Source organism: Scomber scombrus, chromosome 4 (genome assembly GCF_963691925.1).
Source record: "Scomber scombrus chromosome 4, fScoSco1.1, whole genome shotgun sequence".
Classification (NCBI taxonomy): Eukaryota; Metazoa; Chordata; class Actinopteri; order Scombriformes; family Scombridae; genus Scomber; species Scomber scombrus.
In genome coordinates this window covers 2717018-2744756 of record NC_084973.1, presented here as the reverse complement: position 1 = coordinate 2744756, position 27739 = coordinate 2717018, and the positions used below count along the sequence as shown (strand labels likewise).

The window sequence follows — 27739 nt, the reverse complement described above, 5'->3', positions numbered from 1 at the left end:
AGGTCCACCAAATATGAATTATTTACGAGTGCCACCATGATCAAGGTTGCATTAGTACCCACAGGGGCCCCTGGGCACTGAAGCTCATTACCCCCAAACAACTTTTATTTCACTCTGATTGGATAACGCTGCAAAGCAAACCAAGGATAAAAATAAATAAATAAATAAAAAACTAAGAGCTTAATCTGAATACAATAAGTGAACAAGGATGATTATGAGAATTCTAAGTATAAATGGTGTCATAGGGGACAAATGGAGTGTTCTCAACCACTCTGTCAACTATTAAAAGAACTGGACACTGTTCCAAGATGGCGCCCCCTCCATTCCAGTATAAACTGTTTGCCAGAGGCGTATGTCAAAAAGCAGGAAAAAAGCATTAGTCCTTCTCTGGCTGAGCTGACTGACTTCCTGCTGGCTTCCTCCACACAGACATATTAAAGAATGGATTCAAAATTTTCTAAGACTATCTTAAAACAACAGTCATGTCCTCATATGAACAGTGTAAGTGGTTTTCCTCGCTGTAATCATTCATCCTGTTCATACTGACTATTATTATATGGCTATTCAAAGATTCCCTCCAAATGTGCTTTCAATGTAAATGATTGGGGCCAAAATCCACAGTGTTTTCACATCATTTAAAAGTTGATGTAAAGCTTCTATTCAGCTTCATCAGTGTGAGTTAGTCACATCAAGTGATATCTGACACATTTACAGTCTTTTTAGCATCAAATTACCTCTGTGTGTTTCCCTGTTGAGCTGTGGTGGAAGTATAGTAACAAAAAGAGGGACCTTGGCACTAAAAAGACTAACATTGAAAGATATCTACTTGATTTGACTCATTTGGGCGACTGAAGTTTCATATTAGGTTCAGATAAACTTTTAAATACATTTTTGCACACAAGGAGGACTCCGTCATTTACATGCATTATGTAAGCGCATTATGAAGAGATATTATAAAAGCCAGTATGAAAAGGAGGAATGATTAAGGCAAGAAAAACATATTTCAGTGTTCATTTGTGTACCTGACTGCTGTTTTAAGACAGACTTGAAAAATTGTGAACCCTTCCTTTTTCCATTTTATAGCCATTCCATTTGTAATGATGTATTGAACCATGCAGTGTGCATCAGGGGATCCAGCAATACTGACTTCAGCCACTACTCTAAAAACCCTGGGGGCTCCCCTTTTTCTAACATAGTGTAAATAGTCCTAAGACCTAATACATATGCTTAAAAAAACCCTTCAATAACTAACACATGTAGTTAGACTCACTATTGTGCTTGTGACAGAGCTCAAATTGGAGAAATGCAGTGTTTTGTCCTTGATTTCGCATTTGCAATTGAAAAAGTTTTTTCCTCTCCTGACTGTGAGATCCTGGAGTTTGGGTCCAGCCTCATTTCTGCATCCCAGTGTATTAAAAATGGTAGAAGATTAATTCAATGCCACACATAAAACAACCTCTGTGATGAGTAGAGGTACCTTCATTTTTTTGTGCCTGTTTTCAGGGTCACAGTCAGTTTGATGTCCGTGGTGTTGGTTGGTTGCTACGGGCTACGAGGCAGAGATTGACTGATGGTGGCATTCGCTCTCTTTGGCAGCTTAAACTGGGGGGGGGGGGAAATAAAGCAACACAAAAGGCAGGAGCCAAAACAGCATGCCAGCCACAGACAGGGGTGTGTGCTGCCGGCTGACACACAGAGGCTCCCCACAACAAACTGGGATGGTTTTTAAAAGCTTAATTGCGAGCTGCCTGCTGTGTTCACAATAATGTAACCTCGTTCAAGTACACATGTTTGAACTTTTGGTAAAGATTCATTGTCTATGGAGAAAAGATTCCTTCCCCATTCCTCAGGGAGCCCAGAGAAATTGTATTCTATTACCAGAGGCAGGGATTTCACCCATAAATCCACAACCTTTAGGAATGGCCTAGATTTTGCTGCTCATGCTTCATGACATATGTGGGAGTTGGTGCACTTATTTCCACGGTGTTTCCTCTTTGCGTTCATGCCTTTTTCTCTGTTACAGTAAGTGCAGCAGTTTGTGACAAATCTAGTTAAAAGTGCACCGTAAATGCTGTAAATGAAACTATCCAACTAACATACTAATCCTATAAAGGAGGTGGAGATTTGATTTTGGAAATTATGTAAAAGATGGAGGTATTCATATTCAGTTCTCAGCTACAGCCACTCCTCCATAATGCATATCATGAATATATTACACTACTGAGTACTGAGTAATAAGATGCAAAGAAAGCTACAAATGAACAAAAATAGATCATCTGGCCCTGACACATTTTCTCTTCTCATAGCCACGGGAGGCGTTCGGTGGCCAACATGCAGCTGTGATCAAAGAACATCTCTCCAGAGGGAGCACAGGGGCCTGGTGGCGAGGCGGGCTCTGTTCCTAACTGGAAGGTCACAGGTTTGATTCCCGCAGCAGCTGAAGTGTCATTTATCCGTCAGGTCCCCCGCTGAATCCCTAATGCTTGCTCACAGAGTAAGACGCTCTGGATACATGGTGAAAATGTAAATGTGGTGCCGGGAAGCCCCCAACGATATGACACGTTTCCTGTTGCAGTTATAGCTTGTCCTGACTGTCCAGCCATCTGGACTGTGGGCACTGTGCTCAAGGGCAGATGAAAGACATTCGCCTGTCCGCTGTAGCTTTTTTCTCCTCCCTCTTAATCAAATGCAATTCTGTACTGACCTGGTATTCTGACCTAGTTGAAATAATCAGCAGTGGAGATATTTTGCAAATTGCATAGCCGACCTACTTGTTTTAATCCAAGACAGGTTCGTTTGTACATCTGTCAAAGTCTGTATATGTGTACAAAACTTAAATCCTGACACATATGGTCATTGAACCTACTGTCAATGACAGTTGTCACGAAAAGGCTGCCTCCGACTTCCCCGGTTTGTTAGGACTCTTGACTTCTTTTTTTTTTTTTAAAGATTTTTTCGGCAAAGACGCCTTTATTTAACAGTGGACAGACAGGAAACAGGAGAGAGAGGAGGGGGTGACACGCAGCAAAGGTCCTCCGGCTGGGATTTAAACCGGGGTCGGCTGCGTATATGGCATGCGCTCTAACCACTCGACCAACTGCGCGCCCGACTCTTGACTTCTTAATTGTTTTATCATTTTAGTGAGCTTTTACATTTAATTAATGTAAAGTAAAAGGGCTGACATTAGCTCATGCTGCAGTAAATGCTTCAATGGATTTTTTGACCTTTGGTGTAGACTACACAGCAACATGTTGTCCTGTGTGGGGCTGCGTCGCCATGGTGTCCACTGTTCAGGACCTTCGAAGATTTACAACGATGGGCGTCTCTGAGCTTTGTAGTATCAGGCAAGCTCTTCAATAAATTGAAAGCTTTTTCAATTATCTCTGTCAGTCTTAAATCCAGGTGGAGTCCCGTTTAGCCAAGCTGGATCCAAGTCCTCCGACTGTCAAACCCTTTTGGACCCCTAGCCGACCTGAAAAATACAACCTAGAGGACATTTCGGCTCCGTCCTCTTTACCCTGGTCCCCCTGCTTCCTCCATTTACATTTTACCACTAAGACACATAATAGGCAGACACAATATTAGTTTCCATTTTTTTACGCAGATGACACACAGCTTTATTTATCATAACCAATTAATCACTGTCTGGACTTGCCTAAATGAAGTTCAAATCTAGCTGTCAAATGATTTCCTCTAACTGAATACAAATCTGAAGTCATTATCATATGTAGGCCCAGACACCACACATAATCACATCTCTACCACAATTTGGTTAATTCTCTACTAGTCCCAATTTAAAGGCCCAGATGGGTCTGGCCCCTTAGCATATCAATGAACGTATAATCCCATATGACCCTAAGTGTAACCTGACATCCCCAGTGCTCCCTTTTAGAGATTCCACGATCTAGATTGAAAACCAGGGGAGACCATTATCAGGGTCCCGTCACTCTGGAATTACTTGCCGGAGGCAACCAGGCATGCCACATCTTTGTCCTCTTTGAAATCTCTTTTAAAAACTCACTTTTTAGTATGTGCTTTTACTAAATGAATTCTTTTCTGTGTATGTCTAATAATCTATTATTGTCATATACTTTGTAAGCTTAGTCCTACTTATATGTTCCTTCTATAATTTCTATAATTGTCGTTTTATTGGATTATGCCTTTTATTTTGCTGTTGTGACGCACACACTTTGTAACTATGTTTTGAAAGGTGCAATACAAATAATGCTTATTATTATTATTATTATCTTCACATAAATGTTGCCCTGCAGCTCTGTACGCCACACCTTTACACCTCAACCCACTTCCTGGAGCAGACCACTGAAGGGGAAGATGCTACAGCCGTGGGGCCATCTGTAGGATTTTAACACATAGGATCACACACAGGATCTATTTAACATTCTTCAGACTCATTACGTTTGTGTAGCATGACTGCTGCTGCACTACCTGCAACCCCCCCCCATCAGCAATCGACAGTCCTATGTTGCCTTTGGGCTCCATAATTAGTGGGTTATTCCTGCGATATGCTACAGGAACTGATGAAGACTGTAGCAACAATAACCTCACATATACCCAGAAACCACTTTGTTATTCCCTATAAACATCAGATTGCAACATGTAGTTTTAGTAACCAAGCAACCAAACCTTAACCACAAAAATCACACATCATTTTTCTCACTAATTCTTCAGTTCAACAGTTTTGTTATGGTCATTCATAATGGTTTTGAAAGGAACTGACAAATGATGATTTCCCATCAGTAAGGGAGCCTCTGGACTAGAAAAAGCTAAGTAAGTGGAAATTAAGTTGATATTGGTTGACAGACTGAATAAGTCATATGTCATTGCCATCCAAAATGACCACTTGAGCTCGCCAGTGCCCCCTCCTGACATAATTTATCAGTGCCCTACAAACCATTACAAATGACTGTTTTCTGGACTGTAATTAACCTTGAAATGTGTTGTTTTTTAAACTACTATTTCCAAGAACAAGGATGAACTTTGGTTATGCATTGACCAGGAATCCTAAACAGCTCGCAAGTCAACCGATCCATCTCCATGACAACTAAACAAACTGTGTCTGCTAATTAAGACTATGTAATACAGTTGAAAGCTCTAGAAAAAGCAAGTAAATGGACCTTGACTTGGGATTGTTTTATCGATATACTCTTTCCAAGGCCAATACTGAATGTTGGTGTTTGGTCTTTTATTTTATATCAAATCATTCAAACCTGATACATTAGATCATAACTGATTTACTGATGGAAGGATATTGATGCTCCATAAGTTGTGATAAGATCAGAGAGAGAACTGGTCCTGGTGTGATTTCATTATGTACGATTTGTTTCGTTCCAGATGATTTTCAAACCAAAACAAATAAAAAAACACCTGCTACTGTCATTTCTATCGTGTGGAGATATGCATATATAGTTGACTTATATATTATATATATTATAGAGTTACACATGAATTTTCTTCTTACATTTCCAATAACACAATATAAAGTAAGAGTGAATCAGTATAAATTAAAACTACACCATTTTTACTTTGTTTTGTGCAGGACATTTAGCAATCTGGTGGAAGTATATACTACACTAAAAAAAATACACAGAGGGATTTGCTTGGCTCATTCCAATATTTTGGAAGGCAATATATAAATTAAAAAAAATACTTTTGGCCACTTACGGGCAGCACAACATGATGTAAACCCAATATAGACATATCACTAAATAGTTATTCGTAAACATTTACACTGCACATTTACATTTGAGCAGCCACAGAGCAATTTAGGATTTATTAGGACTCCAGCTTGTGGCCACCTGATGAAAGTAAGTTTAATATTTACTCTCTTGTAGCTCTGTTTTGGTCTCCACCAACTCCTGAGAAAAATATGTCACTTCAGCTACTTTAACGCTCCATTACAAACTATGTCGCTAAATGTGTTTGTAGTTTAGTGCTGAGCAGGTCACTTTTTCACTGGAACCTGCTTGTTGGAAACAAGGTTGAAGCGCATGGTGAGAGTGAACCACAACAGATTAACACATAGAACCAAAACTGAGCTCAAAGTTGCTAAAAGGGGTTCATCGCAATGAGCCATTCATCATTTCATCCTGATCAGAGCAGCTTGTTACAAATATTACTCATCCAATGAAAGAAATAACAAGGATCAGACTACACTATTTCTCACAAGGATTTTATTATTGGCAGCATAGAAAAGCTATGAACAGCATTTTGACTTTCATTTCTGGAAATACACTTTATGAAAAATCCAAACAATTAATTAATTTAGACACATTGCTTTTGTTGTGAGGTCAACATTTTATAAGTGGCAGAGGGGGCTTCAGTATTATTATTATGATTATTATTATCCTAAAAAGCTACATAACTGCATCATCTGTATTTGTTTGTGTTTTAAGTGCAAACCAGATGATATTTGTTGATGTGAGCCTCCACTTCCTGACGCTGGCCAATAGGAGCGCAGCGGGGCGGAGAGCATGGGCAGATTGTACTACAGTGTAGTACTGCTGCCAACAGTAGACGCGTCTCCCGCTCAGTCTGTCGCTATTCAGCATCCTCTGGTTAATGGATTATACAGTTTCGCTCCAAGTGCAACATCAACTGGCAGTGTTCCCGACGCACTTCTATCAGGGCTACAGCGTGGAGTTACAGGTACATTTATTTATCCATCACACTTCCCCTGCTCTTTTTCTTGAAATTTCATTTTATTTCCATCTTCCTCTCTCCTCCTTCAGTATCAGTACTGTGCATGATGAGATCCGTGCATGCGTGCAGGGGGGGAGTAGTGTGACTTTGTGGAGATGCGTTACTGCAGGGGGAAAAGCATGGATGTCGTGTTGCATGCTGATGATTTCTTTGCCTTTTCCTTTACCGAGATTCTTGTTGCGTGCCGGCTGGAGATGGAGCGGAGCAGAGGGGGTTTAAAAAGTAAAGCAGAACAGCCTGGAGGAGGTTGACCTTACGCTTCTTTATGAACAGGTCCCAATCTGAGGTGAGGGGCGTCCGGGGACACCCCAGATGATCCTTAAGGGATGTCCTCCCCTGAGTAAAAATGTGGCTTGCAATGTTTTACATATAATAAAATAAGTTTTAATAATCCAGCAGCTATTTAAACTCTTTCACCCTGAAACAAAAATCTCCTTTTTAAAATCTACTCCACATTTCCAAGATTCATTCCAACAGAGCTGAATATTAAGCAAAAATAATGTCCGCATCAACACCCCCTCTTTCCATCCCGGCTTGCTGTGCATGCAGACCGGCTTGTCAATTCTGTCAAGGTGACATTTAAGGTGGATTAGAAGCAGAGATGCAGCGGAGAGAGCTATAAAACCTTCCTCACCTCTGTGGAAGCCTGGATCACAGCTGATATCATCCCCATCACAGTTTGAAGAAACACGTGGAAATCACGACTAGTTTTTTTTTTTTTTTTCTCCCACATAACTGTTTTTTTTCTTCTTCTGTTGGAGTGGAGGTCATGTGGATAAAAGCTCCATCAGCACCAGAAGAGACCGATCGTGAAGTTGTACTGTACAATACTTGCAAGGGACAATTATTTTCTAGCTTTATTGATTCATAGTTCTGTCAATAATATGTGGAAAATGCTCAATATTATTTCCCAGAGCCTAAGATGATCCTTGTTTTATCTTTTAAATAGTTCAAAACCCACAGATGTTCAGTCATGTATCATATATGACCAAAAAACCTCAAATTTGGGCGGGACATTGTTGGAATTTTTGCTTTTTAACCATTAACTCATCATTAAAATAAATAGTTGCTGATGAATTTGTCTGCCACACAGCTTTAAAACGTATTAATAGGTCAAATTAGTAGCTTATTCAGCTTCATCCATCATGTCTTTCTCTCCTTCTTTCTTTCCAGTGATTTATTTGCCGTTCAGGACTTAAACGTCCATTTCCACAAGAAAGCTAACAAAACAAAACAAAAATGTAGAGGATGGTTTGTTACAGTCTTTGCTTTGATGTCTCTCAGGTGGCTTTTTTTTATTTTTTTATTTCTTTATTAGATGCAGCATTTAAATTCTTGTTCGGTTTTTTCCTCATGCGCAGCTCCAGTATATTAGTTTCTTCCTCCACTCTATGGGGAACATACACTTATACTTATTGATTCATCTGCTGATTATTTTCTCTATAAATACTTAATTAAGTCCAAAAATTGTGATAAATGTACAGGTTTGTTTAATGTTAAAATGTGCGGTTCACTGTCATAGAAGACTGTAGGACAACTTAGTAGCAGTAAAGTTAAGTTTAAATAATTAACTGATTATCAGTTAAAAATGCTGATTAAGTTTCAGTTTATTCAATATTTTTGCTGTTTCGTTGTTCAAGATCAGATTTCACATCAAAATAGAGCACTCAGTGAAGTGTGAAATGAGCTCCAAAGTGTGTGATCATACATAGAAAAGCATCCTCAGTAAAGTGCTGTCACTTGTTTTATGAATAAGTGTCTCCAAACAGACCTAGATCTTTTATTTTGAAATAGGAGCCCTTCCTTTTCTCCTACAGCACCAGTTAAACTCATACTTAAAATCCAGATATGGATGATCTATTTTATTGTGCAGCCTCCAGGGTGATGAGAGAAAGAACCATGCAGCATTTCACCAACCAGGCGCTCCGAGCTGCATCTCCATCTGCCTCATTTAAAGTTGACTTTCCCCCCCGAGAGGCTGCATGATATCATCACCATCACCATCTCCTCGTGCAAACCACAAGATGGCTCCGTCTTGGCACCATGGAAGTGTCCTCTAGAATATTTGTTTTATTCCTGTGACACAAGCCTGTCTCCATCATTAATGTTCCGCAACACATTACAAACAGCCTGGGATAACAAAGCTCCTTCATCGACCTTTTCTTTTAATATTCCAGCGATTCGATGCGTCTTTTCAGGCCCTCTAGTCATCTTTTCTATTTCTGAGAAAATTGGAGTGGGTGAAGAAAAAACACGAAAAAAACCCCACTTTCCCTGCCCCGTCTGCTGTCTGTAATTTGCGATGCCTATAAATAAAAGACTTTGAAGCTCGGTGCTTCGATGTCATCAGTAATTGTTTGCTTTTGTAAAAGTTAAAATTGCCCTGTTCCTGTGCTGCTTTTTCCCCGCAGTTGTTTTCAGCTCTGTCTCCATTATACTTTCATAGAAGGTCAACTGAGATGGGTCACAGGATTTTTATTTTTATTTTTTATAAATAGCACAAGTAACAAAGAGCTCCAATAAGTGAATAGAAATAAAAGAAATAAGCGTAGAAGTGGTTTTTGAAGAAAACATCACAGACGTAGAAGATGTGTTCTTTATTAAAGGTGATGGATCAGTTCTTCCAGTTTTTTTCCTATAACAGCAGAATGCTTAAATAAACCCCAAAAGGGTCCAGATTGGCCTTTGAATAGCAGAATGACTTACTGTAATAACTGTATCTTATTCAAATCTAACATGCAAAGATTGGATCCAATGAAATATTTAACAATCAATGACAAATACGCTACTTTTTCAAGGATTTTAATTTAGGATTTTAAAAGTATTTAACTGGGGCGAACTAAGAGAAATTTAAAGTCAGAATTGATGCAACAGATGCAGAGATAACCAGTGAATCCATATGACTGCCCTCTGGACTTGCAGACTGAGCCCTCGCAGCCTTCGATAAAAAGTACTTCAATGTGTCTGAAGTGCATCGCTGTGATCATGCAGAGTCTGCGAGGGCCAGGGCCAGAATGGGAAATGAAATGCAGGGTATGAGACATGAACTTAAAACACACATTCGAGTTCTTTGATATGAATGCAAGGTCTTAGTTATTTTCGTCAAACTGGATGAAAAAAATAACGGCTGCTTGTCCGATTCTGCAGATGAGCGTTCAAATAGAAATGTGGCAAATACGAAGAACAGTAGAAACTGGTTGTTGTGCATGTATTTGTTGTGTTGGTGTGAATGGTGTTCGCTGAAGTTTTGACCCCACTTGCTGATTTCATCAGGACAGCTCTAGACACTTACAGACTTCCCAGGAATGTGACTGTTAAGTGTGTGAGTGTGCCAAGTGCAGGGAAATCTTGACATTTGCGTAGGGGTATAATGTTCTGAGAAGTGGATCTTTTATCAGTATACTGACCTTATTAAATGGATCTGGTGTCAGTCATATGTGACAAATTCTTAGTCAATGCAGAGAGGTATACACCTTTTAAATTTGGGGAATAGAGCACCTTTTTCTTGAGCACCTTGAGTTGGGGTACGAAACAACGATTTGGATCAGTAGCAGTATAGGCTGTGATATCCTGATGGTTAGTTTGAAGTATAGATCACTGGGTCCTACATTTCACATGATCCAACTCAACAGAGTCATTGGACTTTCCTGCCTGGTAAACAACCAAAGATATACTTTAACCTTTAGAAGCTCTCTGATTTGATTAATAATTTGTGTTTGATATGATTTTGTTGCCAAAAAAGTACAATTACCTAGTTAGAAATCAAGATGAAGTGAGTATGTAAATGTTTATGTTATAGAAAACATCAGCAACAATTTCAAATGTGAATCTACTGAAAAAAAAGATGTCTCATTCCTCACCAAGAGTCTATTCTCAGTATATGTGCAGTGTAGGTTTCAGGTTTCTACATCACAAATGTTTAAGTTGCATATTGGACCACGATTGGCTCCAACCTAGTTGTGATTTCACAAATAATGCTCATACAATTTGAAACTTTCCTGCTTCAATAGACGAATGTGAAGCAGACTGAATAGCATCATTCTGCAGTGGGACGTTAACGCCACAAGTTTGTAACACAGCATTCAACATTACCTGCTGCTGAGCCTTGTGTTGCCTGTCACTAAGTTGTCGTCTCTAAGCCCAAACCCAAATGACTGACATCTCCTTGGTAGCCACAGATGACATAACTAATGGTGCGTTCAGACGCGAAAAAAATTGCTTGAATCGCTTCTATCGCGCCGCTTGATCATAAATATCAATTTTTGGATCAGTGCTTCATTCGCTTCATTCGCGCTTGTGACGTCGGGGGAAACTCGCCGCTGATTGGATGTCGTGGCGTGATGTCGCCTGAAAAGTTCAATTTTTCCAACTTTATTCGCGCCGCTTCAGACGCTTGATTCATTCATTCATTCACTTCAGACGCTTGATTGATTGATTGATTCATTCATTCGCTTCATTCATTGATTTTCTATGTAGACTTGCTGCTCAATTCGCGTCAGACGCTTTTGGTCTGAGCGCCCCATAAGGCTGACCCCAACCAAATACTTTCCTAGTGGACTTATATTTGTTAGTTCAAGTTTTTAGTGGAGTAGTCGTTGTAGGTTTCGGATATTCATTTAATTATTTATTTATTTTTGGTGGGCATCAGAAAATGGTTTGAGTTCCAAGGCTGAGAATGAATGCCTTTAAATATGTATTTTACACAAAACCTGTTTACGACAATGCTTACAGCAAAAGCAGTAATGATTCCGAATGTGTCAGAACAACCAGAAAGGGGGCTAGGTGGCTAAAGCTGGTTAACTAGGCTACTTACATGTTTCAGATAAGTCATGTTTGAGGTTGACTGAATGAGGTGATTGGTTTGCGACTTTTTGAATGCAGACGACTTGATTTTTTTGAAATGATACCACACTTTGGATGATTTCCTGCCTGACATAGTGTAATAACTTTTTGTCGGGACCACAGGGACTATCTCTATAAACGCCAATGTCTGTCCCTGACTGACTGTAACTTCATCACTCACCTCGGCCAGGCATTGCCACTTCTTGTGTCGGTCGTTTAAAATGAAAAGCCCTCTAGTGTTTCATATATCAATCACACTGACTTACAATTGTTGGACTATTAGACTTTACACAACTATTTTCATAGGCTGTGTGTGTCAGAGAGTGAAAGTTTCTTAAGTTCCTTTTCTGTCACCAGTAGAGGTTGATAAGTCATATATAACCTAATGACTTTAGAATAATGATTCCACATTCATGTAATGCTACACATAAGTAATTGGTTGTACTTAATCTGTATGTTCAGGAGAAAATATATAGTATTTCGTATTCTCTGATGACTGATGCTGCAGCAAGGGAGTCTTTAAATGTTAAGAGTTAGTATATGGATCAGCACGCTTCACCTTATAGTTGAGTGCTTTGAGACTTTCATCAGACAAAGCACTTAGCAGTAGAAAGCTGTACGGGGTGTAATCTAAGTGCTACTGAATTTACAGTGTTTAGCAACAGGTTAGTGTGTGTGTGGTGATATTCAGGCTGTAGTGTTTCCTTGAAAGCAGATGATTTGAGTTTGTATTCTCCAGCTTGATGTTATGCCCACACCAGAAAGAATTAATGTCATTAGGCTGACCAGTGTCACAATTTTATTGTCGCACCGACTCAAATTTGCCCTAAATGTCTGCACTGGCTCAACACCAAGCTGATTATATTACTGAAGTGTAGGCAGTCTGCCCAGCGCGCGTGCTAATGTTTTCACTCAGCAGATCTGTGGACAGCGCTTAGGTCACGCTGCATGGGAATAGGCCACTTAGCAGCAAACACAAAGTAACTACTCATTGTTTTGACCTCGAGGCATGGCATTGCAATTTGGCTTGCCTTCGCCCTCCCCAAAGCCAATGTGGCAGGATGATAGAGATAGAATGGGAGGCAGATCAGCACACAGGGCTCTAGGTTGGGAAGTACAGTCTCTTCTCTGTGAGTGTGCAACCTCACTCTCACTCACAGCCTGATTAATTTGCCCCCCTGGGAGCGAGTTTCTCACTGTCCCCGGAGCACCAGCTGGACAAAATGCTGCAGCTGATGATGGAGGTAACAGTTTTTATGGACCTCAAAGATCATAGTGTGCACAGAGAGGCCAGATAGTTGCTGTCTTTGTCATACCAACAGTGGCTCCTTTCTTACTAACTAAATGTCCTGCAGTTGTGTATCTACATGTAAGATCTTTCGATTTAAAGCAGAGCTAATAGTGAACTGTGAAAGGACAGTAAGTTAAATTCAGTGAGCTAAAAGTAAACCGGAACCAAAAGTTGAATATCCCTGCAGTCCCCCTGAGCTATGATGGCCTGTAATTGAGTGCGTTTACATGGATTTGAGTATCCTGGTTATGACTGGGTTTTTGAAATATGTTATTTTTGGGTTTGTGCATGTAAATATCATATCCTGATTTCAGAAAGCCTTTATCCCAGTTTTGAGAAGTCTGGTTATCCTGACTGGAGTACTTTGGGACTGGTTTCTGACTACCTGCGCGTGTGCAGCTTCAGCCAAGTGACATAACAGAAACACAAACAATGTCGGCACTCAAAAATCTCTTTTCTGGAGGGATGAAGAAAATGAGTTTGTCTTTTTGTGGTGAAAGAATGAAATATACTTGGCAGATTAGATGGGAGAAAGCATCAAATTGCTTACTTATTCAAATCTGTAGCTGGTTTGTGTTGTAAACATCATAAGCACCTGTGCAAATAGCAGTAATCTGTAACTGGGATACTAGTATTTATTATGTATACAGAGATATGAATAACCAGATTTCTCTGTGCTCCACATGATCAAAACCCATAAGCAGGATACCTAAGTCCATATGAATGCAGTCATTAACCCAAACAATTAGAAATTAAAACTACTGTAACCACATTAAAAATATCATTCATTGTCATACAAATGTCGTTCAACCTAAACCACTAAATAGATTGTTTGTTTAGTGCATTTTATAAAGAATATGGTCAGTATGGTTCCTTCTATAGTCAGGATGGCTCTTTTTGCAAATTAAGTGTAACAGTTCATGTGAGCATTTTTTTATGTGCTACCTCTAAGCTGAGGTTTGGTTAAATTTACGTTACTAAGGGCATTTTCAAACTTGTGGTTGTAGTAGTCATTTTTTTTGTTTTTCATTAAACTCAAACTTGCAGAAAACACCTAGTAGTTGGGTTAAAGGTTGGATCATATTCCCACCACAAATGAATGTTACCATTTACAGAACGTAGTCTTGTACTACTTTGCAAATGTAAAGTCCATTGTAAAAAATAGGTTTGAAAACACCCTAAAACTACTTGGTTAAGATGAAGAATTGTATACACATAAATATTTGTCATATTATTTTAAGAATTACGGCCGAGGAATTTATGTATTGATATTTTACAGGTGAAAAATTATCTCGTCACTGCTCTCTGGTGGACAAACTATGGAATGGCGACAGTGTTTCTCAATTACACCAAACATTTCTTAAGTTTTTCTTTAGTGCTACTCTTTGTTATTTATCAGCCGACATACAGTACGCAAAAACATTTTTCCCAGAATGACAACAGAATGACTCGCCCTATTCTGCGTCTGATTGGCTAGTACTCGGGTAAGGTTGGTGAGGTTTAAGCATGAGGTGTGAGATGGTTAGGGTAAGAAGATCAGTGTCCGAGCCAGTCTGAGGCAGAGCAGGGACAGTTCTTCACAAAAGTTGACTTTGCTATCTTAAGAAAAAAAAATTACATCCAGAGCAAGCCAAGATTGATATTCCTGGTATTATCAGTTGGCTTTTTCCTTTCACTTCTTGTTTTGTAGTAAAGCATGAACATGAATAAGAGCAAATATGCCACGAAATAGAATTTGGTGGGAGTTTAAAACAGGAAATGACAGTCCAGGTGATTTGTGGGGGGCTTCCAGTTCTTAAAGGGATAGTACCTCTATGCCACAGGACCTTTTCCACAGATAACATTACCTGCTGCTGAGCCTTGTGTTGCCTGTCACTAAGCAGTGGACCACCCTGACACTGCAAAGACTAACCAGACTGTCAGTTAGGCTGAGCATGGCACCTCTACTGAGACTCAGAATGAGGTCTGTTGCAATCAAGCACCAAAGTAATCAACATTCAGAGGACGGTGAGAGCAGTGATTACACATGCGTGCGCATGCACGCACACACACACACACACACACACACACACACACACACACACACACACACACACACACACACACACACACACACACACACACACACACACACACACACACCTTGCAATGGGAGATTGGATGATGAGGACACTGATGCTGATGAGGAATGCGATGATGAAGATGATTAAGTTAGTGGATACAGTTAGATAGTGGATTAGTTCAGTGCCTCAGGGATGCACTGATCTGACTTTTTCAATCCTGATATGGATACTAGTGATTTTTATGTCCATCTTTTGTTGTGTACAGTTACCATAGTTACAAGTGTAGTTCTGCTTTCCAGTAGAAAAGGTGCTGTTTAACTTGTTCACACACATAGCGGCCCTGTCTCTTTGCTCTGCAGTGATACACAATAGTTTAATACACAATACAAGTGACTCTACTCAGCAAATCCTGCTGCCATTTGCAAACTTCTGCTGTTTGAACAGAAACCTTTCCTCTCTGTCCTCTCTGTTCACCTAACATTACCACAACTCCCCATGTACTCCACTGCACAACAGCTCATCAGTCACTCACCTGTTCACTGCCTGGGTTTAACTTGAGACGAGAAGCTAAAATATTGGCTGACATAATTATATTTATTTTCATCTTAATTGATCTACTCATTCTTTCTTGACAGCAACAACAAAGCTAGACAGCTAAAAGTAAAATCCAGCAATTGGTAATATTACATTGACTTATCTTTTTATAAATGCAAGTATGCCTCCTGCATGTTTTCCTAGTTTGTCCAGCTGTATAGTTAGCACTTCTTGTCTAATTCTCAGTGGATTGTAGATTCATTTTGTCCAGAAATCTGTTTCAAGAATCACAAACATCACCAGCATAACAGATATAATGTTACTGAAAATATGACGCAACAGATCAAATAGCTAAATCATCTTCTGAATAAGAGATTATCGGCGGGACTATAGTGTTTAATTGTGAGTGTAGATACATGGAAGACTTTGCATTAAAACAGCAGGTTTTAGTCAGTCTTTAACATTATTGATTAATTGGTTGACAAAAAATAAAAACTTTTTTGTCACAGTTTTCATTGATGAAATGAACACTGCTGCAATGATAGCTGTGATTAAGTTCAAGCTAATATATTCAACCAATCTTGTCCTTTTAGTTCTAACAAATTTTAATTAACTTTATATGCAATTACAGTAGATATTTATTGACTTTACGTTCATTAACAGCTTTTATTGAGTGTGAGGTTATTTGTTTACAGGGCCTCTAAATAGTTTCACATGAGTGAAAAGGAGACTTATTTTCATTGTCACTCACCTTTACCATGTCCTCAGTATTTTAGCGTTATCTAGCATACACAGATTTCATCGGTCAAATGCTCTTTTTTTTTTTGTGCTGCTCACAGAGAGACAGTGAACCAGGTGAAGAACTCAAGGTGACAGCTACATTCTTTATGTTACTGTAAGTGCAATAAAAGCTACTAGAGTAAAAAGCCAATAAGAGTAATCTAATTTAATCCAGTGGGATTAAATTAGTGGGTCAGGGTTGTGCGGACATGGACCAACTATTTATTCAATTAGAATGGGCTACATCAGGATATATATTGTTATCAGAATATGAAATGGCCTATATTGGGATATGAGATTTTGGTCATGTTGCCCAGCCCTAAGGCAGTGGTTCCAGTCAGTCGTCCTGTAATCTGCACATATCCAGTGCAGACATTGGCTGAACAGTGATATACATCGCTATAAACATCTGAAGTATTTTTCTGCATTATAAGTGTTAGATTCATCAATTAAACCATGCACAAAACTCACAATCCTGCACTGAAATTCAGGCCCTGATACAAAGAAACTAAATAATACTGATAATATTCTGGGTTCCAGTGGAAGTTTTGGTGTCCATGCATTTGAAAACAAATCAAAAGCACAAACTCTTCTTTGTTTTTCATGTTGAAATAATCAAAACAAGCACAAAATATTTGCTACTAGCTGCTAGAATATTAAAGCAGTGGTACCAGTTTAACATAACACATCACCCCAGTAACCAGTTAACCAACTCAACACTCCTGGGACAAAGATGAAACATTGTGCTTAGCTGTGTAAATGAGGTGGCCACAGGTTCCGACTCATGTTACAGTAATAATATGAAATTGTGCATAATGGTCTGAGATTAATCTATAATCACTCCAATTCATCTTTGTATCTTTGGTGTTGTTTCTAAGAGGTAGGTTTCAGTGTAGATGGGTGTCTAAGAGGGCAGCATGATCTTCCACTCAGGACTGAAGGACGGCCTGAGTGTTTGTCATGTGACTCACAGATGGCTTTTTTTTTCAGCCTGAGTATTCTTGCCTACGTTTGGTTTTACGCCATCTTTTCTCCAGAGAACCTCATTGGAAGCCTTCCAAAATTCTCGACCGTTGAGCTCACTTTTATTCCTCATCATAATTCACTGTCAGCAACAGGTCAGCAAGATAACTACCTTTCCTTTTTAAAAAGTACAATTCTGGCTTTTGTACCGTATCAGTGATTGATTTTCTCTGCTGCGCTGGCCATTTAAAACTCATCTGTTTCACTTGAAAAGCCAGGCACAATGAGAGAGGACATACACAGAAATATGGTGCATATGAATAAATAGTGGACTAATAGAGGACCACAACCTCTCACAACTACATTAATGTTTATGCAGATTCCACATTTTAGTTTGGATAGTTTAATTTGCACTCTGCAAACACACATGAAATATGAAGTGCAAGAGATTTCCAACTTAATTGACTCTTTCGGCAGCAGCTAAGCTACAAAGTGTTCTGACTGGACACTCAGATCATCATGGCACTCTTAAACCCAATCACTGAAATCTGGAATAAATAAGCTCTGGACAGAATCAGCAGGGTTAGCAGGTCATTAATGTAGTTGTGGTCAGCAACTAGGCCTGTCACGATAACTACTTCTGTTGGACGATTTGTTGTTCAAAAATGCGTGGGGGCGGGGGTAGGATTTGAGAGTGGGCACTACACTTCTGTCAAAACACAGACTGTCATTATGGTTGGGAACAGAGTTATTTACCTTTAATTCTTCTACAGTCTCCACTCAGGACGTACACAGTGAGGAATGGAGGACACTACTTGCTTAGCCAATGTGACATGAATAACCTCTTAGCTGCTAATGTGAAGTGTGGCAATACTGAGGCCAAAAAAATGATCAAGGTTATGTCCATGTATCATATGATAAGTCCATATATAGACATGATGATGCTGATAATTCCGTTATTGTACGATAAGTCGATAACGTAATAATTGTGACAGATGCAGTTGTGGTCTGTGACATGGTCCCCAAAATGATATGTCCAAATACATCTTAAGTAACTTCCCTTCAGAACAACACATAGAAGCATTTTATTATCTTGTAATTAGTTTATGCCATTACAAAATCCCTGTTAGAAAAAGAAACCCATTCTATGATGTGACACTACTCACATCTCAGATAGGTTAAGAAAAACATCTGGTTTTAAGTTCAAATCTCATTAACGGGACCTTCATTGTCATGGTTCACTAATAACCACTCAGTTAATGTTTGGAACAGTTGCATTCAGTCTGAAATAGACCTGTGGAAAAACCCCACCTGAATCCAGCATGCATGAATTAATTTTCAAAAAATAAAGAGACACCTGATCCGAGGGGGGGCCCGAGCACAGCCAGACCTGACCTGAATAGACCCGAGCACAATAGACCTGATTCAAAATGCAGTCGACCTGAACAGACCCAAACAAAAAGAGAACACAAACACCACAGCAGTTAATTTGATTAGCTGCAGTGAGCTGGGAAGAGCAGCGATATAATAATACAAGTTTGGACACATTTTCTCATACAAGTGAATGGGAGGGTGTGTCTAAACTTTTGACTGGTACTCTATAATAACTGAAAATCTCATTCCACCTCCTGTACCAACAATAAAACCTTCTGTAGTCAACTGGTTGACAGATAGATGGAAGACAATGTTCTAAAAGTATTTAATCATTAAGTTTGGCTTCAGTCCCCCCGTCAGAACTTTTTTCTTATCTTTGTCGACTATTTGCATAAAACATACAGCAAACAGCTGATATTCCAGTCGGTTTTTGGTTTTCTCCTCTTTATTTTCTTCACAGTTCACATTCTCCTCTCGCCTCCCTCCTCCCAAGTTGTTAGGCCTGTTGAGGGATGGGGGCGTTGAGCAAAACTCAGAGGAGCAGCTGAGACATTGAGAATAGCTTGTCCACCTTAAGTGAGTCTGTGCTAAAGTAGTTGTTAGCTTCAGGGCTAATTCCCTTCACTTCAGCTGGGTGGCAAATAAGACACAGAACTCTGTTAGGGTCTTGAGGAGTTGTAGCATTTATTCCCTGACAAATAGTCTAAACTGTACACTGTTTTAGCTTCACCATCACACACACACACTCTCTCTCTCTATTTTCATTGTACAGTCATTATGCAGTGAGCTATTCCTTAAAGGAGCTATGCTACCTGTGTAAAACATCTTAGTTTAGAGAACTAGTTTAGAGAGTGTTAAAATAGACTTTTGTGTAGGACTCGTGGCTGGACTTGGAAACCCCCAATGACTGAAACTACTGATTCTGTGGTTTCTCTTGTGAGGAAGGTCTAAGATAATGAATCAAAGGACCTAGAGACGGGTTTCACAAAGATGGACTTTGACCAAGGCTTAGTCTAACTAGCGGTCACATAGACATCACACCAAGCTGTTTTTTAAAATTTTATTTGGCCTTAGTTAAAGTGTAGAGAGACATAAACGTTTCCCTTCTGGAAGAATTCCACATAGTTTTTTAAGCTTATAGCCTTTTAATGTTTTCAGTATTCCCTCGCTTTCCTTTCTATCTGTTGTTTGTGTATAGGTTGATCTGGGTGTCCAGCTGCTGCATACAATCACAAGAATAAAGAAAGTTGTTTTGCATTGACTGTTATCCTTCAGTCAACAGTAGACATTCAGTATGAATATACAATAGGAATAAAATAAAATATAGTAAGATAGAAAAACACAGAAACTCTTTAAATAGTGCTAAAGATATAGTACTACGGTGTTATATTGACCCAAACTGGATCCATTTCAGGAAACAGGAGATAAAGGGAGGCAGGAAACAGAGTGTCAGCTGTAATCAGTGTGAGTATGACAGTGATCAGTACTTTATTTTTGTCTTAAACAGCAGCTTAAAGGACATGTTTTATTATCAGGTACCTGTGGTAATGTGGAAATATGCTTTGTAACTACAATTCCCATGATTACCAATAGTGTAATGGCTGTATAACAGTCCCACATGAGATACGGCAGTGTATAATATGAAGTCAGGTAGAGTCTTGACTGCCGCCATAAATTCACACTCGCTCCCACTTTCTGGAACGTCTCATTGTCAAAGTTGTTGAGAAATATGCTGACTGTGAGCTTTTTTTCTTCTTCTTTTAAACAGGACCTCATTATTACTTTAAGTGTGTTGAGTGCTTCAGCAGTTCTTTGTGACAGTCGCTCAAAGCCACGTTCTCTCTCTCTCTCTCTCTCTCTCTCTCTCTCTCTCTCTTTCTCTCTCTCTCTCTCTCTCTCTCTCTCTCTCTCTCTCTCAAGCTGATAGTCTTAATGTGTGCAGCAGCTATGATTAATTGCCAGTTTTACCGCTCGTAACGCTGCATGTAGAATGATCAGGTAACTTTTAATTTATGAGTTACCACACTCGTCCATGTGAAGTGATCATTCTCTATTAAACAGGTCTGCGCTTTATTGCTGAAGGTTGCTTTATTCTGAGAATTGAGAGACGTCCATTTTTATTGTTCAAATAGATTATTATTATTATTTATTTAATCTTTGAGGACATTACATCATTTAAAAGTCTTTTCATTTGTGTTGTTCTATCAGAGTTAATCCAGACTGATTAGCAAGAGTACATTATAACTGTGCAGTTACAGTATAGTATAGTATACTTAATCCATGTATGTGTTTATTGGTATCTTGAGTGCTTTGAGAAGAGTTTTTACTGCTTGTTAACACATTTAAAGCTACATTTATTGATTTTTGGCCACTAGGGGGCAGAGGAACGAGCTGCAAATACAACATTGACACGTTTATATATTACAACAAGCTTGTTAGAAAACAGTAGCATTTATTTGGTGTCATGTTTCTGTTGGTCTTGCAAATTCAAGTCCAATGTTAACTTTTCTCTCCTTTTAGCTCCGTTTTAGTCATCAAGAACTGCTGAGAAGCATGTGAGGAATCTGTTTAGCTGCTAAATACTCCACTATGTTCAACAGCTAGTTGCCAACATTGTGTTGTCTGCTGCTCAGTGTTGTGTAGGTGGTGTAGAGTGGGGTCATCAGAGTTCAGGAGTTAAATGAGTGCTGTGAAACTGAACTAAAACGGTAAAGTTTGTGGATTGTAAAATCAAGACAATATACTCAAAGGTGCTAAAATGCTCTGCAGAGCTGAGGGGAATCACATAGTTGGGTTCACTGTACACTTTACATGTACTTCATTCATTTTTAATTTCATCAAAAAATCTCGTTCTACACTGAGGTAGTCTTAGTGACAGATGAATGGGTGGTGTGAACACATATTAAAAAGGGAAAAAAATCTGCACTCCGTCTTCACTCGCTCAATAAAGATACTTTTTAATAAATACTACGTTACATTTATGTCACTGACCTTCGTCCATCTAAATCAATCAGTCAATCTTTATTTATATAGTGCCAAATCATAACAAAAGTCATCTCAAGACACTTTTCACATAGAGCATGTCTAGACTATACTATTTAATTTAATTTAAACAGACCCAACACTATGAAAAGCACTTGGCAACAGCGGCAAGGAAAAACTCCCCTTTAACAAGAAGAAACCTCAAGCAGAGTCAAGCTCTTGGTTGTTCTTTAGATATATGGTATATGTGTCCATTGTTAATATGAAAATATTGCTTAGCTCAGCTTTAAAGCAATAAAGTTGTGTGTTGGTTTATCTAAAGTCAGTTTGTCCTTGTAGCTAATAATCTTTATCATGGATTAATTATAACGGTATGAAATACGACTCTAGACTCTACACTGTGGAACCATTATTACCATTATTTACAGTATGTCTAACCAATTCTTGTTTTTCAGTGTTGGACACATTTGTCAGTCTTAAGTCAGGTCAGTTTTGATTGTCTAGTTATGGCTTTTATAACTCGTGTCTTTTGAGTTGAAATGATGAATTGACTTGCTGTCCAACCAATCATTCACGTCACATTGTTAGCTTATTAGCATATCTTCCAGCACGCTATCTTCATCTTTAATATGAAGATAGGAGGCTTTTATATGCGATGAAAATGAAAACTATGCAAACCATGATGAAAGTATCAACCAACATGAATGTGGCTGATAGAAATACAGCAAAGAGACACCTGACTCTACACTATTATAACTGGAAATCAAAAAGCATTGAAGCTCCATGTGGATACATGTTAGACGAAACCAAAAATGTATCAAGCCTGATTCCTCAATATACTTTTTTTCACTCTAACAGTGTAGGTTAAAAAACTCATCTTCTGCCTCTTTTTTTATCATTTTGGATTCCCCTCTCACCAAAGACTGATTTCCTGTCATTGAATGGCCGTGCGGCGCCCAGTGAATAGTAATTCATCCAGCTGGCACGCAGGGCACCCACAGAGTTCTGTTTAAGGAAAGGGTAGCCAAGGACATTCTGATTTGTGTCAATAACTTTCCAGCATAAAATCTCAGAAATGTAACACCAGGAAGAGTTTTATATTAACAGTCTTTATTTATATTTTACATAAATAAAATAATGTATAGTAATGTATTAATTAACACTAATCTGTTATAACCTGATTACTTTTTCCATCTCCACCTGAGGGACACTCATTGGCTCCCATGAGTTGCAGGTCAGAAGCAAAAGCTCTATCTAAGCTGCTGTATAATTTATATCTTGTTTAATACTGCTTAAATTAAAGTCTCTTTGTCATGAATTATACAAGGTCCTCCATCTCCTAAACTCAGTAATAACCCAGGGAGAGAGTGCTTTTTGAGTGCTTTAGGATTACAGGACAGAGGGGGAACTTTTTCTTTGTATGTGTCTAACTAAGTCATGTTTTTATTGATAAGGTTCAAGGTCTTACAGAGTCAGGCTCCTGGCTACATTATGGATTTGCTGGTACCCCTATGAGCCTAAATGCTGCCTCAGAAAAGAATCTTCTAGAAGTGCCTCCTGCCCATCTTCTTACCAAGGGGGACTGGGGCCTATCCTGTCTGAGGCCCCTCAATTGCAGAACTCGCTGCTTGAGTATCTCAGGGAAGCAGAATCAGCTTCATCTTTTAAAATTACTTCTTATGACTCACTTTTATACAAAGGCCTTTTTAGTTGTTTTTATGGTATGTTTCTATGTTTTATTTTATGGAAAGCACTTTGAAGCATAGTTTTGAAAAGTGCAATATAAATATACCAGGCATGACCGATACTGGATTGTAGGGGCACGTGCCGATGCCAATATTAGAGAGCAAAAAGATTGATATATTGGCTGATAATGTTATATATGTACCGAATATATACATAAAAGCATTATTTTGCAACAATCCCTCAAATGTGGATATCAATTACTTGTGACAAAGACATGTAATGGAGACTTAATGGAGTTTTTAACCAAAAAACAGCAAAAAAACATGCATATATTAAAGTTGAATTAAGAAAAAGCATACAAACGTACATACAATGCTGCTTGTATAACTTTAAAAATAATAAAATTGGCGCATTTTGGACAACATTTGCTGATAGCGTTATATCTGTGGTCAATATTGGCCGATAATATTGGCTGACCAATATATTGGTCGGGCTCTATAAATAAAGTTATTATTATAATTATTATGTTCATGCAGTGCTGAAGTTTAGAACTTTGCTTTCCTTGTTCTTCATGGTAGTACAATGACTGTAGCCAATGTGTAACTAAATAAACACATCCAGCTAATGAGCTGGTGTAGTACTATATGAGCTGCAGATGTGAGATAGTAGAGTTAGACTTTAGTAGATAATGTTTTGTAGGGTGGATGCAGCCGGTGTTTGGGAACCCTGTGGCCAGGCATGCACAGTTTATCTACAATAAGTGTGGCCTTTATACTGAAGGTTTTCCACAGACTGGTTAATACAGTTTTAGGTTTTCTACAGACTGTTTAGAGTAACATTGAAGACACTGACACAAAATAGCAAAACATTGACACAAAATACCCCATATGTAAACATTGTACCCCCATTTTAAAACTCAAATCACTTAAACAACTTGATTATTTATCAATCTGTTCCTGTAGCAGTCAGTTAAAACTAAGTATGTGCAATTACAGTAGAATGGCCACAAGAGGGCGCGGGCGCTCTCGAGTCTGTTCTTCCGGGCACAGAAGAAGTCAGAGGTCAGAGGTTATGACAAGTGACCAGTGTGCCGCGAAAATATTGAACCATCAATGATGTGTCGTATATGTATTTCTGCACAGGTATGTGTTGTTGGATGACAGAATTAATCAATAAGTTGTCCAAGACAGTGTTGTGATGTGAGAGAAAGGGCAAATATTAATGTATGGGGGCGGAAGTTGTGTTTTTACTTTGAATGAAAGATCGGCGACCAGCGCTAATGTTAGCATGCTAGCTGTTAACGTCCGTGACAGTAAATAGCCGTCTCAGGGGATTTCTGTACAGTGCTATGTGCTAATGTTAAACTCTAGCAGCCTGTTAAGATATTTTTATGTGATTTCTATGCAGTGTTAAGCGCTAATGTCTCTAGCAGCTCGTATGTTGAGCCATTTTGATGTTATTTCTATTCAGTGTTTAAAAACACAATACATTGGGTCAGTTTAGACAGCTAAGTAAGACCTGTAGTGTTATGTTAGGCTGTAGGTGTCACTGCTTTAATATGAGGAAATGTGATGTCAGGTCCGTCTATGTTATGTTGTGTTTTGTTAATGTGACAGCATAATAATTTGAAGTATGTTCCCTTATGTGAATATGGCATATAAATGTTGTTTACAGTTTCAGGTGCCATAGAAAAATGCTTTATACAGTTTCTGTACATCAGGTGTTGTTTAATATGAGAAAGTTCAGTGACAGTGCATGTGACATAGTAATAAAGTAGTTCAATGCCAATTATATGTAAGATTTCAGTATTTGAATGACAGAAGAAGTCAGAGGTTATGACAACCAGTGTGCTGCGAAAATATTGAACCGTCATTGATGTGTTGTATATGTATTTCTGCACAGGACCTCATATGAAGAACCACAATAAGTGTGTTGCACCTTGAAGACGCGTAACATATAGCTGAAAGCAAATTGGGATAAAGTGTTTGGCGTTGGTGTCAGTCATGACCTTTTAAAAAAACTATTCTTTTCCCCCTTTCTTTTAAAGCTCCGCGCTCTGTTGCCGCAGCTCTGCCGACAGTTTAATGATGGAGAGAACAGTCTGGGGATGATCCGCCACAAGAGCTTCTCACGAGATAAATCCGAGGTGTCTGCGTGGGAGGCGCTGAATCACCCCCGAGTGAATATAGTAGCGCTCTAAATTAAATGAAGTAAGGAGGAGACAACACATTTAGTTATCATATTACACTGGTTAAATGAGATCACTGCTCAGTGTAGGGAAATAGTCAGCAGTGTCAGGCAGACACCCGTAACAGCAAGGACAAGAATAAAAGGTTAGAATGTTGTTTTTAGGCATGCGACTCGGTTGATTGGTACACCATTTTGGTCCAGACAAGCTTTTGAATGGATAACCTTGATATTTATTTATTTTTTGTTATGCACATGTTCATGTTACCCAGAGGAGGAACCTTACTGGTTTGGTGGTCTCCTGTTTCTTAGGGCAAGTAGGTTGACATATGTGACCAGTGTTTCCCCTAGAAATGTTTGTAGCAGCGGTGCTGTGTCGATAACCTAGCAACACTAGGGGGCTCCGGGGGTATCGATTAATCAGTCGATTATTTTTTCGATAAATCGATGAATTGGATAAAAACTTTTTTTTTTTTTTTTTTTAATTTCCACCCCTTCATTCAAAAACAAAAATATTATTTCAAATTGACAATGCAAAAAAAGTGCTCAAACAACATGTTGCTGCTTGGACGTCCCTGAGCTGTTTAAGTAATATTAAATTATAAATAATAATTTAAACAAAACAACTAAATGTTAATGTCTGATACCTTTAACAAAATAACATACACATGTATGCTACACAAAAATAGGTATTTTCTGTAAATAAAAGATAAATAATAATAATGGTTTATTTTTGTAGTAACCAGTTTTACTTTTTCCAGCATTAGGCTACCATACATAGCTACTAGCTGCTGCTCTCTTCATCTCCTACTGCTGACTGTGAGATCTGAGCAGGTAGAAGCTGATAGTTCACTATCTATAACCAGGGAGCACACTGCAACAAGGTTAATGATCCACACAGTGACATTATATCATTGATATGACGCGCAAAAGTGATAGAAAATCCATCGTTTTTGTGCACGGTCACAGTCACAATTCGCGTCAGACGCTTTTGATCTGAACGCAGCTTTAGGCTTCCATAGCTACGCTAGATTCCTCCGCTCCTCCTACTTCAGGCTCTCAGTGTAGAGACCTAAGGTCAATTTACCGCTGTTCCTCTCCTCATCTCCTACTTCTGACTGAGATCTTCTCAGCAGGTAGAAGCTGCAACAAGGTTAATGATCCACACGTGACATTATAAAAAGAAGACATGACGTGTGAATGATCGATAGAAAACCGATTGTCTTATCTTTTTTTTCCTTTTTTTTTGGTGCGCCCCTTAATTATAGCTTCGCGAAACAAAATTCACGTCGAACGAGAAATTTCGTTGCGTTTCGTCTTGGGAGATCTCGTCACACCCCTACTTAATGAATGAATGAATTTGAAAGCATCTTAAATCTCCCGCCCCTATGAGAATAACAAAATAAGGGCATTGATAACAGGGACTGATAAGCGCAGGGGTATATGATTCTGAACCTAAACATTACTGACTGAAAGTTTTTACTTTGTACTCAGGGACCCCTTGACATCACGGTTGGGTGTGTTCATAAGCGAAGCAAAGCACACTTTTGACCACGCCTTCAGGTTCAGGGTTTTTTTATTGCCATATACACTGAATAACATAGCAGTCAAAACCAGAACCTACAATCATACCATATTGAACATGAAGTAAGGAAAGAGCAATAGGTTCAAGGAAAAAAGAGCACAGATAATGAAACGGAATTATACATCAAATATAAATGCCAATAAATACAGACTATAATCCTGAGAGATTACAGTACCCTGCAGCTTGTATTGCACTCCATATATTATAGTATTGCCCTTGATGTGAAAGAACATGGATGGAACAGCAGCTTAAAGATCGTGGATGAATAAAATATTTTCAGTATGTGCAGTTTTATTGTCCGAGGACTGAAAGGTAACGAGGAGAATAATCGGTCGTCAGGGTTTAAAGTATCTGTAGAGAATTCCTACTCCTTTCCCCTGCTTCTTCTTCTTCTCTGTACAGAGTGTGTGGGGCAGCTGAGACGAGAACAAAAGGGGAGAGAAGCTCTGTCATATCTGACCCATCAGTAATTCTGGCTTGTGGGCAGGAGTGAAAAAAGCTTTGAGACTTTGAACCAGAGAGGGAAATGAAACACTAAGCACAAAGGCATCACCACGCAACACAAACCCTTACAAGAGTCTCCACTGGAGTTTATTACAAGAGATTTTTGTCAGGATTTGTTGGTGTAATGGACATTGAAGAAGGAAAAAAAGGATCCAAGTTAAAAATGTAACTTTAAGCTTACAGTTGATATCAAAGTCAGTCTTCCGAGTCCGGCTCATCTACAGTATG

General features: G+C 38.9%; 1 protein-coding gene across 1 annotated transcript in view; it reads left to right on the top strand.

Annotated features, from left to right (window-relative positions):
- The first annotated feature begins 6579 nt into the window (after window positions 1-6579).
- zmat4a (zinc finger, matrin-type 4a) overlaps window positions 6580-27739 on the top strand; it is a 157648-nt gene continuing 136488 nt past the window's right edge. Inside the window, exon 1 of the mRNA XM_062417087.1 lies at window positions 6580-6666. Coding sequence (XP_062273071.1) covers window positions 6580-6666 — 87 coding nt within the window. The remainder of the gene's footprint in view (window positions 6667-27739) is intronic.